The sequence below is a fragment of the Epinephelus fuscoguttatus genome, linkage group LG7, assembly GCF_011397635.1.
Source record: "Epinephelus fuscoguttatus linkage group LG7, E.fuscoguttatus.final_Chr_v1".
In the NCBI taxonomy this organism is placed as follows: Eukaryota; Metazoa; Chordata; class Actinopteri; order Perciformes; family Serranidae; genus Epinephelus; species Epinephelus fuscoguttatus.
In genome coordinates, this window is record NC_064758.1 from 31351317 (window position 1) to 31367078 (window position 15762).

Sequence of the window (15762 nt, forward strand, 5' to 3'; positions counted from 1 at the left end):
AAAATAATTTGTATAAATAAAGGTTTATATTTTATACACCATGACAGTATTTTAGAGTCTCTTGCTCAAAAGTTTTTTTGAACATCACTGACACTATTGTTGCTCATAAGAATGTCCGTACACTTGATATAATAATAAAGCTTACTGGCCAATATGTTTCAATGGCATGTCACTGTAAGCTAACTCGTTAGCCATGCTGTTATGGACAGGTGCTGCACAGTGATTTAGCCTTAGCTAGCTAGCATGATTGCACAAAGATTCATGGGTAACAGTTAGTCAGTCATCAATGTTGTGTACTGAACATTAAATGTTTTTTTGTGTTAAAATAGGCCAAATTAGCGTTGTTAATAATATGTTGAATTCATGTGAATGTGTATTTTCAGACATGTTTTCAGTTTCATGTGCAACTCAGTTTTATACAAGATATGTAGTAGGTCCCTGCTTCATCTCTCTGTATCAGCGAAAGGTTCCTTGGCCTGAAAAATGCTGAGGAACTGCTCCAACTTAATACATTTTTGAACACAGGTAATGTACACTGATGTATGGAATAACAGATTTTGATATAATGTTTTATAAATTAAGATATGAACCTCTAGTGAAAATTCAGTCAGGAAGGCTGTAAGTTTCTTTCTCACCCTGCCATTCACTCCTTGCACGTATACTCACTCTATCTCTAGGTGTCATTGTCTGGGTAGGTCAACTGAGTAATCAGCTGATTCACAGTGACACGTCTTCTCTTACTGCTCCTCATTCTAAATATGGTTCCTTCTCTGCCGCTCACAAAATATCTCCCTCTGGTGTCCAAGTGCCAAAGACTGTTACATGTATTAAATATTCTCTTAATGTCATTCTTCTGTCTCTCCTGATTGAAATATGTTTGATATTGTGCAGTTTGGCTTTGTGGCATTCACATTACTGTTTTTTCCTATGTACTTTTTTCTATCTATTTTATTGGATTTGTTTATTGTCAACTGTTTTAACACACAGGCTCGTACAGACACGATTTAAACTTTTAAAACATTTTGAACTGACGAAGATTCGAGTAGGATCGAAAAATTGCCTTCATTAAACTTGTACGGCATGGAGTCAGTGTAGGCGTTAGCATCTTTCCTTCATGTGCATTGGTTTTTGATAGCCTTGCATTTACGTGATGTGTGTATAATTATGCTCCCGCAAGTTGTGTTTTTTGTGTGAAAATAAATTTAGATATTTTGGCTTTGTGTTCCCTCTGCAAGCTGTTGCTGAGAGTTACAGTGTTTGTTGTTGTTTTCTAATTAATTCATGTACTGAGTAGAGATGCCAGACACGGTTAGGGTGTGGCAGTGAAAGTAATATGCAAATCTGACACTCTGACCTCGTCTGATCCACATTCATACCCCGGAATCAAACTGAACATAGGATTAGTATTATCATCTGCAGGGGGAGGACTACTGATGTCAGGAGTGGTGATGACAATGATGTTACAGGTCAGGGGTGGCGATGACTATGATGTTACAGGTCAAGAGTTCATTGTGGTGCAGGGGCCCTGCCCTTTTTGACTACAGCACAATGCACAAAGATGGTGGGAATTGCATCTGCTCAAAGCCTAGTCTTGCCCTGTTTGATCTTGGCTAATCTCTTTGTGTTTTTTTTTTTTTTTTTAACCGATGAATTTCCAGATTGGGTCTTGGCAAACTGGTTTGCCTCAAAATGTGCCTGGAGAGTGACACTTTATACTTACTGGACATATATACACTCTCTACATATCAATAAGACAACTTTACACATATTCATCACATCAGCAGGTGATGTCACTTCATACTTTTATAAACATTCTCAACTAATGAAGTTCCATAACTTCAGTTGGGGAAAAAAGACCACATCTCATCTCCTGAGGTAATTTTCCACCCAGGCGTAAACAGATGTGTCAAACCCTGTCTCCTGTCTTTTTGTCACATGCTCTGTCTCTTTCAGCACAAGAATGACAGGGGGATTCAATGGAGCCTGAGCCTGAGACAGTGCCCCCACCCTGAGTCTCAACTCCCTGGGTTTTGCAAGGCATCCTAAACTACCAACAGTGTGGTCTTTGTTCGCGGAAGAGGTCCTAATGCAGTTTTTGAAAGTGATAACTTTGCTTTTTTGTTGTTGTTGTAATCTGTAGTGAGTGTAAAATTGCTCCTGCTGACTTTAGCCAACATCTCTCATCTCCGTCTCAGTGGAGGAACTGTGCATGTGTACCCCTTTCTCCAAATGACTGGAGAATCCTTGCACAGCACCGTAAACCAATGTGAAGACTTTACGAAAGGACAACACGCAAGAATGGGCACAGACAAAATGCTTGACGTGCTATTCATGTTTCTGAGTTTATTCGAGATTTATTCATTTAAATTATTGCAGTAACAAAGTGCATAGTAACAACTATGACTCTTGAGCTGCTGTGGCATTTTAATTGTGTGGGTGTGGGATTGATAAAGTCCAATCTAACCCTAGCTGTTAACACTAATCCTCATATAATAGCACATTTTACTTTAAAAAGAAACACACTGATGTAACTACATATAATGTGTTACATGAATATTATAAATCAGTGTAGTTACTGACTTCTACTAACCAAAAATCTGAGTGCTGTCTCTCTGTATCATGTACTTAGACTGCCTGCCAATAACTTCATGAAACTATCCAAAGTCTACGTTAATCACGTGGTAATCAAGCATTTTGAACTTCTGTTGTTGCGACTCTATCTTGAATTGGCATCGGTGGCTTAGTGGTTAGAGCAGGTGCCCCATACATTTAGGCTCAGTCCTTGCTGCAGCAGCCACGGGTTTGCTTCTAGCCTGTGGCCCTGTGCTGCATGCCGCTCCCTCTCTCTCTCTCCCATTTCACGCCAGTCTGTCCTATCATTAAAGGCCTGAAAAGCCCAAAAAATAATCTTAAAAGGCTCTGGAAAGTACAGGAACTTTGGGGGTGGGGCTTGCAGCGCAGATTGGTCAAGTACTCACAACAAAGATTCACAGGATGGCATCAAACAAACTCCGAGGCATTCACCCGGCTGACTGCTGTTTGTATCCCATGTGAAACAAAAAGTCAAACCAGTGATTTTCATAACAACCTAGTGTGTGTGCAGCACACTACAATAATGACTTGTGTGATGTTACGTAATGTAGTAACAAATCTAAGCCAAACCATGATGGGTTTTTTAAACCTAACTCCTTTTGTTGCCTAAACCTTAGGAAGAACATTAAAACGAAGGTTTTTACCTGCACTCTACGTTTATTTTGAAAAGAGACTGTACACAGTTAGTGAGCTTAATCTGTACATTTCCTGTTAAAAGAAAAGGGTTTTTTTGGAGTGAATGCATTTATCAAGTGTAAACTGACTCTCCATCGCCAAGTGTCCAAAACTGACACTAGAAGGGTACTTCGTTAGTTAGTTTTACGTAGTTTGACCTGTAAGGCCGCTGACTAAGCATCTGTACAAGGTGGGGGTGAGAATGTGTTGAAAAGGAAGTGTGTGTGGGTTGAAACCTGGCTTCATAGAAAACACAGGTTTCGAATCTCCCATCTAAGGTGTTACTGAGTAACAGTTCTTATTTCTTCTTTGGAAGTGACTTCATCAATGTGTGTGGTAAATGGTATCGGATCCGCCTCTGTCTAATAAATATCCCACAGTGTTTAGTATGATGCTGACTAAAACATGTTAAGTTCCTGCTTAGACCTCCTCCTAGGCTAAATGATCATGTGCCGGGCTATAGTTTCCTGTGGTAAAAAAATAAGGCTCAGTATTATCATAGTATGACTTACGTCCACATGTTAAAGATATACTTTAAATTAGACTGTGCTGCAGTCCTTAGGTGATCAGCCCTACCTCTCTCATAAGCAAATTTGTTATCTTAAATTATAATTTATCTCTTAATACATATTACCAACACATAAAACTACAGTTTAATTAATATTTTCTGCTGTGAACTGGTTAAGAGGTACGTAGTAATGGAACATAACGTAAGAGACGTGAAACATTCCTGTGTTTCTGGCACATCCAGGAAACAGCTGCTCTACTGTGTAGTAAATAAGCAAATGGAACTTACAGAATGAGGGCCAGTGTCTTTTATCAACTGTCAGTCACTATGTTGTCAGTCAGCATAGTTCCACTGCTATCACAACGAGCACAGACAGCACATTATTCTTTTTAAAAGGAGGGAGATACACAATGAATGAATGAGTTTGTTAATGAACTGGAAATAATAAATATATTTAAGAGCCAAACAACAAAGCACATTATTAACACTGATGAACAATAAAAGACACAAGGGAGCATGAAATGATTCAAAGTAACTCAAAGTCAACAAAGGTTCAGTTGAATCTTCATACAAATGCAATTAAGTGAGTATGAAAGGCCTTGTTATTAATAGTTTCTTATACAAACACAATAAAGCTTCTCTCTTTGTCTTAAGAAAGTTCTGCACCAAACTGGATTAAATAAACTGCAAAAGGACAGCTGGAATACGTTCCTAAATTTAACACATATTTGACTGAAAAAACTCTTCTCAATAAAACTAATTGCTAATTGTGTTAGGACAACTGTCCCAAAAACACATTTCTGTGTGACCAACCTACATTAAATTATTTAGAGAAACCACAAAGTGAAAACAACCAGTCACTCAAGTGTCACAATTCAGCCAGACCTGCCTTATCCAGCAAACTGATGATTAAAAGGAAATTCTGGGAAACGCTAAAGGTTAATACGATGTGTCAGCAGGCTTCATAGTTCCTGGCGCACCATGAGCAATTTTAACTTGAAGTGAACTGTGACGCAATGTTTAATTACGAAATTTCCAACTTCTTTTCACAATGATAAAGTTCAGTATCGACACTGAGATAGACATGAAAGTCAGTGACATAACTGGCTCTGTCCTGTTTGTATTGACTGTGATGAAGGGTGGCATTATGGAATGAAATAGTCACTGGGGGAAAATAGATTGCATTTTACAGTATATAATTCACTTTCATACTACGGGGGCGGCAGTAACTCAGTCCATAGGGACTTGGGCTGGGAACCTGAGAGACCAGACCAAATATATAGTGTGGACTGGTAGCTGGAGAGGTGCCAGTTTGCCTCCTGAGGACTGCTAAGGTGCCCTTGAGCAAGGCACTGAACCCCCAACTGTTCGGACGCCTGTCCAAGGCATCCCCCTTGCTCTTACATCTCTCTATTAATGCATATACAGGTCCTGTTTATGCATGTGTGTGTGTATTCCCAGCCTGTGTGTATTAGACAGTATTTTTGACTGTACACCTGTTGTTTTATTCATGCTTGCTTTTACATCAATCACTGGTTTACTGCTACTGTGCTACTACTGCCAATACTAGTTTTTGTGCATGAAGCTCTCTGTAACCTTATAATGGAGGGAGCTATTTAAATTAAGCTAATGATCACTATTGCATTCTGTAACAACCATCCATCCACTGCTTATCCTCTTGAGGGTCTTGGGGGGGGGCTGGAGCCTATCCCAGCTGACATTGGGCATGAGGCAGGGTACACCCTGGACAGGTCACCAGACTATCACAGGGCTGACACATAGAGACAGACAACCATTCACACTCACATTCACACCTATGGACAATTTAGAGTCACCAATTAACCTGCATGTCTTCGGACTGTGGGAGGAAGCTGGAGTACCTGGAGAAAACCCACACTGACACAAGGAGAACATGCAAACTCCACACAGAGGGGCTCCCTCCTGGGATCGAACCAGGAACCCTCTTGCTGCGAGACGACAGTGCTAACCACCACACCACCGTGCCATATAGGGTGACCATATTTTGATTTCCAAAAAAGAGGACACTTGGCCGGCCACGAGATAGCCTACTTAAATGATACTCGCAGTTTACTCAAAGATGCCTTATAATTTTAATATATTTAAAGTTTATATGTATGGATAGAAAATTCAGTTACATTACAAAATATTATCTCTCAAAGACAGAAATTCAGATAGGCCCCTATAGATAGGGGATACATACATACATACACTAGAGTGTGGCTACCCGATCCGAGCCCGACGGATCCCGACGGTAGGCCTACCTGACGGGTCGGGCCGGGTTCGGTCAAAACTGTATAAATTGTATTCGGGCTCGGGTCGGATTTGGTCAGCTTTCAGTGAAAATGTAGTGTAAAAATAAATAAAATCCTATTGTCTGTCCTGTTTATTGCTTGGGGACTGTTATTTACGTGACAACACCTGAACAGAACACACACACACATTGGCTGTTTGTTTGTACCTCTCCCCTTGCTGGAAGCCTCGGACCTTCTGCCACCCGCTCCCGTCTCAAACACAGAGGTTACCCCCTCTGCGAAGCACCCACGGTGCATGCCCGGCCTGTTAAATAGCCTGTAACCATAACATCTGTGTGACACAAACTCAGTGCTTTAGTAATTAAATAATGTCGGTCTCAGTTCGGTTTCGGACATAACAAAACAGAATGACTGTCGGGTTCGGACAGAAATATGCGGCCCGTGCCACACTCTAACACACACACACACACACACAAGAAAAACCGGACATTATCATCAATTTATAAACACCCCCCAGGCGCCCCGGATAGGACGTGAAAAGTGGACATGTCCAGGCAAAAGAGGACATTTGGTCAGCCTACCATACAACAACAAACAGTAAAATGAAAAACAGTACTTCTGTGACAGAAAGTGTTACATACCAAAGGTATAGTCATGTATGTTGACACATACGTACAGATACATAATTATTTGTGCACTCCCTCATGCTAAGAAGTCATTTGCCTTAGTTTCATATGAGGTCATCTATTACACACAGGCCCTCCCACTCACAGATATACTTAAGTCAGATTCTACAGTTGACCTCCCATTCAGATGCGTCCAAGGAGTACTCTATCAACTAAGGGACTAACTTCTATAACACATGATCTGGATATACTATGGAGACAATACATCTCAGTCTTTTCCTGATGCTGGTAAGAATTTATCTTGGATGGCAGTATTTCAGTATTTATTTTGCATAATACTTGATTAAGTACGCAAAATAGTACTATGATTTTTTTTTTTTTTGCTTTTAAAACTATGTTTTCATCCAACTGATTCTACAAATGCAGCAGACACAGGTTACATCTGTAAACATTCTCACCCATTCTCACTCCCTACTTGTCAAATACCGCCACGTACCCTCGTATACCCACGTACAGGCATACTTTGCAGCTGTATGAAACAAACTGGCCAGCGATAGTTTGCAACACCACCAACAAATACCGTAGTATACAGAGCAAGAAAGTCCGTGTAGGGTTGGGGGGAGTGGAAATTGATTGGTCAAGAGGACTCTGGGCCCTTATCAGGGATCCCGCTCTTCAGTTCCCTAGTGAAACCAAAAGTCAAAGGAGATCAGTTGCTAACAACGTAGTGTTCTAGTATGTGTAGCACACTACACTAGTGACATGAGAGTGACGTTTACATGACGTTTGTAACAGTCGTCCTTATTTTAAGCCAAGCCATAATGTTTCTTTCTAAACCTTACCACAGACTTTTGTTGCCTGAACTTAAGGATGCATGTAACAAGCATAACTTTACATTTCCTTTGAAAACAAAAGTGTCTTTTGAAAAGACACAATGCATGTAACAAGCATAAATTGCCATGCCATCCCTAAACGTCCAAAACTGATACAGGAAGGTACCCAGTGTGTCATATTTTGACATGTAGGTCCACTGACAAAATAATTGACGAGTTGGGATGAGAACATGTTGCCATTATAGATAAAATGTAAGTGCTGTCCCATGTGAGTGAATTGTTTAATAATGTGTTCAGAGCTTTATTACAACATTTTTAAAAAGTCTTTGTAAATAATAATCATAACATTCAGAAAAATTCCAAATAAGGCTCAGTATTCTGAATTAATAAGCTTATTATCTCAAAATTACGAGAAACAGGTTTCCAGAAAAAAATAGCTTTTTTTTTTTTAACTCAAGTGAATTATTATCTGATGTAACAAATGTGATGTAATGTTTCTGCAGTGTTTGGGAGCTCACAGGTCATCGTCAGAAATTTTGAAGCGGCAAAAAAGAAACGCTATATTCAGTATTGACGAAGGCTATGATGGAGAGTTCCCGTACCAACTGGGCCTAGTGAGTATCTACCATGAGTCACAATGCACAGATATGAATGGTACATATGACAAGATGCAAATAGCTCATTACAAAATTATGTGCTGCTGTGTTTTGACTCCCTACAGATTAAAGTTGAGGAGAAAGCCAGTTTTTTTGAAATCCATGGTCAAGGTGTGGATGAGGAACCAAAAGGCATATTACAAATCAACAAAAACACAGGAATCCTCAGTGTCCACGGCCCTGTCGACTATGAGAAATACAGAGTTTTAAAGGTTCGAAGACATTTGCTAAATAAGCATTTTTACAACATTCTCCTGGATGTTTGTGCGTGTGAATGCCCTTGGGATGTAAAGCACAGTGTCATTATTTCACAATTCTTGTCTTTGCATTACAGCTAAATTATCAGTCATTTGACAGTGATAATCAAAAAATACGTGCAGCGATGGAGGTTGACATATCGATTCTCGATGCAAATGACAACCCTCCAAAGTTTGAACAGGAAATCTATGAGGTCACCATCTTTGAGTTAATATCACAAGGTAATTTGAGGCATTTTTCTTCATGTAATCTTTACTGCTATTATTATGAAATGCTATTATTAAATAAAAGCAACAATTCCTCTGACAGGCGCTGCAATAATTACCATTACGGCAAGCGATGATGACACTGATGAGAGCAACAGATTGTTTGATTTAAAAATAATCTCAGTTACTCCTCGACCATCTGAGATGGAGTTCTACTTAACCCAGGAAATTCATACTGGAACCATTTCATTTAAAGGGTGTCTGGACCGTCAGGTAAGAGGACTCACTGCTTGACTGCATAATCCTCTAATCAGATCTCCAAACTTCCATCTTGAGTTTGAATAATACAAATACATTTGATGATAATTTCTTTATTAAGTGACTGTTCTTTTGAACCAATCAGAAAGCAGAGAAATACACCATTATAGTGGAGGCCCGGGACCGTGGAGAAAAAAAACAGCTCTCCAGCTCCTGCACCGTCATAGTCCACATAGAAGATGGAAATAACCACCTTCCTCAAATCATTGGACAAACAGTGAGCAATTACTTCTTTCACTACCACGAGGAATGCAATGACTATTATTAATCAGTCTCTTCTGATAATAAGTCTAATTTTATATTTTAATACCAGGGTAAAGGGAGAGTGAAAGAAAGAGAAGAAAGTGTTCTTGTTTCACGTCTGCAAGTTACAGACGAAGACAGCAAAGGTACACCGGCCTGGAGAGCTAAATATCAAATCCAAGGAGACCCAAACAACAACTTCAAAATCACTACTGATCCTGAAACAAATGAGGGACAACTGTATGTGCAAAAGGTATTTTGTCTGTGATCGTACATACACTGATCTTTTTAAGCTACAGCGCAATAATTATTTGGCTCGTAAAAACCCGTCTGATGTAGGATGTCATATCAGATTATGGTACAAAGTTCAATATTTGTCTTCAAACTAGAGTTGTTCTGATACAGATACCAGTGTCGGAAATGTCTCTGATACTGCCTAAAATGCTAGACTGGGTATTGACATGTATTCATGTCTATACACCAATCTGATACCTTATTTATTAATCTATCAATAAACTATAAAGTGGTTTTATACCCAGACAAAATGGCAGTTTTGATACTGTACTATTTAAAAACAAATTCAAAGACTGACCATCAAAATAGACAATAAAAAGAAGTTATTTGGCATTAATTCTTTGTTCATGTTCTTCATGTTTTACAAAGGGTTTAATCTGAGCCATGCCACACAATAATGATGGCAATGATTTCACATCCATACAGGGTTAGAAGTATACAGCTGTTGAATTTTTCCTCAACACATTGGTAGTGCATCGGTACTCAGTACTGGCCAATACACAAGTTCAGTTATCTGAATCCGTATTGAGAAGGACAAAATAGTATCAGAACAACTCTCAATCAAACCAACATTTGATTTTCACTTCTTTTACAGCATCTGGACTATAAAGACGGTCCTTTGAGGAACTTGACTATCAGTGTGGAGAATGAGATCTCCTATCAAACATGCAAAGTGGTGAGTCACAGCACCACTGGCCTTTGGCAAGTAGTAATTGTTAGTGGTGAGACTGTGACAAAGAAAACACATCTGTCCACCCGCCAAGTGTCCATAATTGTAGAGGATGTCAATGAGGCTCCATACTTCGACACACCTAGCAAACAAATTACGGTGGTCGAGAATGTCAAGGTGGGCTGGCATCTGTGGACATTTACAGCGAAAGACCCTGACGTCACCAGTGGCAACATAATTGTGTAAGTCATGTAGACTTTAGCTACATGTCCATCTCACAGAACAATATTCATTAGTGGAGAACTTGACCATATCTAACACCACACATATACTTTGTGTGTTTCAGATACAGAAAAAGCTACGATCCAGCTGGTTGGATTACAGTGGACATCAAGACTGGAAAAATAACCACAACGAAGATCATAGACCGAGAGTCATCCTATGTGAAAAACAATATCTATACAGTCACAATATGGGCTGTTGACAATGGTATGACATACAGGAGTATTTACACACTGTTATTAATCACAGTTTCTTTATCACATCGCTGTAAATGCACAACATGTGTTTTTGGTCACCAGGTCAACCTCCAATGACAGGCACCGCAACCCTGAGCATCCATATCACCGATGAGAATGACAATCCTCCATTCCCGCCTGTGATAACAACTGATATTTGCCAATCTGATGGACTCTCTCGGGCCAACATCACAGCCATGGACCCAGATGAAGACCCTCATGGTGGACCTTTCACCTTCAAGCTCCAGGGAAATGTGAAGGGCAAGTGGAAGCTTGACCCTACACAAGGTGAGCTCTCGCTCTGACAGCTTCTTCAAACGGAGCAAGATCAATAACAGCAAATAATGTCACCACTATTAACACAAACCTCTAAGTCTACTTCACACAGTATGTCACAATGAATCTTACAGGGCATTCAATCTACCTGGTGAAAGAGAAGACAGTTGATTCTGGACATTATGAGCTGTTGCTGGAAGTATTTGACCTTCAAGGCATAAGAACCGAACACAACCTGTCAGTTACTGTGTGTAAGTGCATAGACCCAGCCAGGCCAAACTGTCACATCCACAAAGGTGTGATCGGAGGAGGAGCAATCGGGATCATTGCTTTCGTCATACTACTGCTTGCAGGTGGGACGCATATCCAAAATACTTCGAATTGCTAGTATCGTGTGAAAACTGTCTTATCCCTGTGTTGAAAAGTTAAAACAGAAAACACCAAGCCACAGTTACACACTATCTTCTAAATTAAACATAGTAGAAGTGTTTTTATGCTTTGGTCATGAACCCTTCAAATGGTAAAAGATGAATAGCCTCATTTAGGACATAAAACTGTGTGATTTGATTTGTGTGTGGTCTTTGTGTGCCAGGTGTGCTACTTTTGGCTATTCTGGTGTCTTGTAAGAGAGACGGTAGACCTGTACAGTTGCCAGATAGATCTGAAGGTTCGGAACAACATCTGATGGTCTGTAACATTGAGAGACCAGGAACCGACTGCAAGGTAAATCATTTTCATTGCAAAATTACCTGCACTTGATTAAACAGAAAGCAATGTTTCCTTTGTCTGATTCTTACAACTGTATTCAAACTTTCAACAGGTGGCACTTGAGCAGTTAAACAAAGAATACAGTCAGAGTGAGATACGAGCCCAAATAGTATCTCAAGTTCCACAGATAAAGCTAGTAAGTGATGAAAATTTAATAACAATCTTATTAAACAGACATTTCTTATTCTATCATGCATCATGACAAATGGTCAATAATTCTTTCTCTTTTTTTAAACTAACGTGGTCATGACTGACTTATGAAATTGCTTCTTTGCAGTCAACAAGTGAGGCAGTGGTAGATGCCCAGACAGAGCACGCCACACGCCAATCTGAAAAACTTAAGCGACGAATGGACTATTTGGATCTGGTACAGAAACCATTATTATTTACTATATGTTCTGCTGAAAGTAGTCTGGATGTAACTTTACTTGTATGAGAACTGCACAGAGAGGAAGTGAAGAGGGGGTAAGATGGAGCTTGGATGCGGCGAGATATGTGACCAGATGATCATGGTGTATAAAATACACTGCAGTGATGATACAGACGTATGTAACGTGGATCTGCCGATGCATATTAAACCTATGTTAGACCCACGCTGATGTTTAGTACTGAAACTATTATTATTATTGATTCTGAGCATTGCACCCAAGTTTAAAGACCTAGATGTCAATAATTACGCTAAGCTGTGACATTTTACAGTTAAATTAATTCTACCATGTTTAAAACGTTGACGCCATGTTAAGTATTAACCAGAGAAATGCTTGATTTTCCAGTCTGTGGGTGCATCATCAACCATGAGAATGACACATCAACACAGACACTCTATACATGGGGTACTGCAATCTACACTACTATTTTTATAGCCACAGAGTTTAGCTATTACATTTCATGATGTTATCTAAAACAGCTGAAATCAAATAACTTCCTGCTTCTGATTTCCCAGACTTGGGCTGGACAAAAAACATGTTCTGGGGAACTGAATGATGTAAGATGTGAAATGGTGATCGAAAGACTTAATGAGGTAATGACAAGAATTTAATAATTACTACTAATCTATGGTAGTTCTGTGTCTTTTTTAAAATTATATTCTCCTTTCCTTTTTTCCTCCCCTGTGAACTGTAGATGCTGGACGCTCAGCAGGCACCAGGAGAGGAGCTGGGTGATTATACTCCTCATGTGTATGCTGAGGAAGGAGACCCAGAGACCAACTTTGAGCTTGATGCCATCTCCATCTCTGACACTCCTTTTGACCCAAACTTGGACCAGGACCTGGATTACAGGTTCAATACTCTGGCCTCAGTCTGCATGCCTAGTGAAAGCCTGCTCACAGTACAACAAGACTTAAGACAACGACTCTGATCTCCGAAATGAACACTCCATCGCTATTAATCCTTGATCATAAATGTTCCCTGGATATGCAACAAGGTGATTTAGAGCATAATCCTTCTGATGCCTCTGGTGCCTCACAGCCAGTTATGCTACATGTGGCCACACCTGAAGGATTTGTCTATTTTCTTGAATCTTTTATATTTATGACATTCTGTGTCTTTGCATAGTTACAGAAACATTCATATATCATTTTTCGTTACACCTCGGACCCTTTTATTTATTTTCTATTTTATTGTATTGTTTCTTTTCCATGAGAGTTCTATGTTCAGTCTGCAATTTGTACTGTTATTACTTTATTATTAACTTGATGTTGTAATGGCCAGAATTTGTTATTGAATGAAGGTTTAAACAAAAAAAAAAAAAAAAAAAAGTTCAGTATGTAACACCCAGGGAATTTAGTGGCATTTAGCAATAAGGATTACACACTGCAGGCAGCTTCCCCCTGTGTTCATTGCTCAGTAGTTTTTACAGGGAGACGAATTATCCTACTCCTCTCCAAAACAAATGCAAAAGCACAAATGGCTCTATCTAGAGCCAGTGTTTGGTTTGTCTGTTCTGGGCTTGAGCACATTTGATTTTGGGAGAGCTGCACCTTTTACTTCACTCTGTTTAACTTGGACCTGTTGTCCTTGTAAGTGGACAGTTTTACGTGCCATCTAGTGGTAGCAAGAGTAAAATACACTAATCTATGTAAAAACAGTGGACAGGTTAAAAAACCTGATCAAACCATATGGTTGAAGCTTGTTTATTTGATTTTATGATTTATGGTTTAATGATTTTAAGATTTATGATTTTGCAAATACTGCGCTATCTTCTATCTTCTTTATACTTTATTGTCATCTTGTGTTTTGTTTGGTTTTAAATGTCCTTTTCTATTGAATTGCCTTGTTAGCCTGTTTTATGTCCATTCTGTCTGTTTTCATGTGAAGCACTCAGTGCATGGTGGCAGTATCTCAGTCCAGAGGGACTTGGGTTGGGAACCGGAGGGTCGCCTGTTCAAGTCCCCGTCTGGACCAAATATGGAGTGTGGACTGGTGGCTGGAGAGGTACCAGTTCACCTCCTGGGCACTGCCGAGGAGGTGAACTGGCAAGGAACCAACCGCTCGGGGCACCTGACAGTTTTGCAAAGTTTAAACTTAAACAGTGACCTCTAACCCACAGAGTTGCAAAACCCTCAACAAATGTTGCACTGTATGTAATTTTGTTTTTGCACAATAATGTTCAGGCATTGAAATAAACAGTTTTACACTTTTAACGCACTTGTGACTTTGTGACTATCAAAAATAAACACAATGTCCCCATTTAAGGACATAATTTTTTTTCAAAACCTACTCACTGTTCAAAGACAGTGCTTACTTTTTTATACTTATCAGGTCCTACTAATCCCAAAGACCTCAGAGAAATTAAAAATGCATACCAAACAACAGCTCAGGTCTCAATAGGCTAAGACTTTTAAGGCTTAGCCTTTGCTATGCTGCATAGTACAGTACAAGCTTGTCATGTATTTACTGTCAGCACTTTAGTCAGGCTTTTCAAGAGTATCTTCAGAGGGGAGAAGTCAGAGCACTTCCAAGGAAGCATGATAAGCGGTGATGCCAACTGTTGCACCATAAATTCAAGTCAACCGCTGCCACCTTGTCAGGCTGGTTTTGTGTTTGTTGACTCTGGGTGTTTTTGTGTCTGTCTGTCCTGTGGATGTGTACATGTATGAGCCTCTGTGTGAGTACACTTCCACGTCTCTGGAATTAAAAATCTATCATATATTTCAGATCATCCAAAAGAATATGTTAACTGGCCTCATTTATTTTTACTCACATCAAATGTTTGGCATTGATGTAAGTTAGACCTTACATCAAAGGGTCAAAATAAAACTCAAAATAATTTAATCTGTTTTCCTGTAAAATACTGACTTCTCCTGAATCCATGATTTACGCACCATTTCATCAAGTTAAAGTTATAATAAGGTACGTTTTTAAATTTTAATAAGGTAAAAACAGGTACATTTTTAAGGTTATGTAAATGGGAGTGGCATTCAACTTATGAAATCACCAATCACAAATGGAACTGCTGTATGGACAGTGAACGCATTCTTCACTTTGCTCACCCACAGTATTTTTGTGTGATTTCTTGAACCTAAATATAATAGCATGGGGTCTCTGGATTTATTAACTATCTGGACTATTTGCACCAATTAATACAGTGTGTGTTTACTTGTTGCTGTGGCCAGGCAGGAGGAGCCAGTGGTGTGCAGATGGGACACTGTGGGAGCTGCTGTTCCATCTAGAAGCCTTTCTGAGGATAGTCCGACCTTCTTTCTGCAACGCCTAAACAACATTAATTGAAATATCAATTAAAAGCAGCTAGCAGTTCATTTTTATCACACACGGTGATAGTGTTAAAAGATGAGTGATAGACAGTACCATGCATGTAACAGATTAGATTAGAGGCTGTGCCAACAGTGGAATGAGGGTTCTCAAAGATGCCTGACTGGGATGAAGTCACAATAACACGCCCGAGGTCCACATGGTTAAGCCATTGACCAACAAAGGTGGCATGAACACTTCGCTCCATGAAGGGCAGCTGTGCCGTGAGCACCCTGGAGGCTGCGGTGGAGGTGGGAAAAACAACAAATATTAATTGAACATGGCTTCAAAAGGGC

At 39.6% G+C, this 15762-nt stretch overlaps 2 protein-coding genes across 3 annotated transcripts in view; one reads left to right on the forward strand and one right to left on the reverse strand.

The window, feature by feature from the left end:
• zmp:0000000926 (ataxin-1-like) overlaps positions 1-15762 on the reverse strand; it is a 134470-nt gene that overhangs the window by 90633 nt on the left and 28075 nt on the right. The window contains exon 1 of one of the 2 annotated variants that reach the window (XM_049580395.1): positions 15315-15335. The exons of the other annotated variant lie outside the window; for it this stretch is intronic. The gene's annotated coding sequence lies outside the window, so the exon portion shown is untranslated. Of the gene's footprint in view, positions 1-15314; positions 15336-15762 lie in introns of those variants that run through there. 2 annotated transcript variants of the gene reach the window in all.
• On the forward strand, positions 6928-13539 carry LOC125891267 (cadherin-2-like). The gene is made up of 17 exons (XM_049580389.1): positions 6928-6962; positions 8011-8121; positions 8229-8375; positions 8498-8642; positions 8731-8900; positions 9031-9162; positions 9259-9441; positions 10078-10394; positions 10499-10641; positions 10734-10958; positions 11081-11299; positions 11539-11669; positions 11767-11850; positions 11992-12081; positions 12488-12547; positions 12658-12735; positions 12837-13539. Exons 1-17 carry the CDS (start codon positions 6957-6959, stop codon positions 13071-13073), a joined length of 2478 nt encoding a protein of 825 aa, XP_049436346.1. The 5' UTR covers positions 6928-6956; the 3' UTR covers positions 13074-13539.

Excerpts from the sequence above, each read along its gene's own strand:
- LOC125891267 (XM_049580389.1), top strand. Across the intron at positions 8,643-8,730 it reads CTTTGAGTTAATATCACAAG|GCGCTGCAATAATTACCATT; the intron begins GTAATTTGAGGC and ends TTCCTCTGACAG. Across the intron at positions 12,736-12,836 it reads TGATCGAAAGACTTAATGAG|ATGCTGGACGCTCAGCAGGC; the intron begins GTAATGACAAGA and ends TGTGAACTGTAG.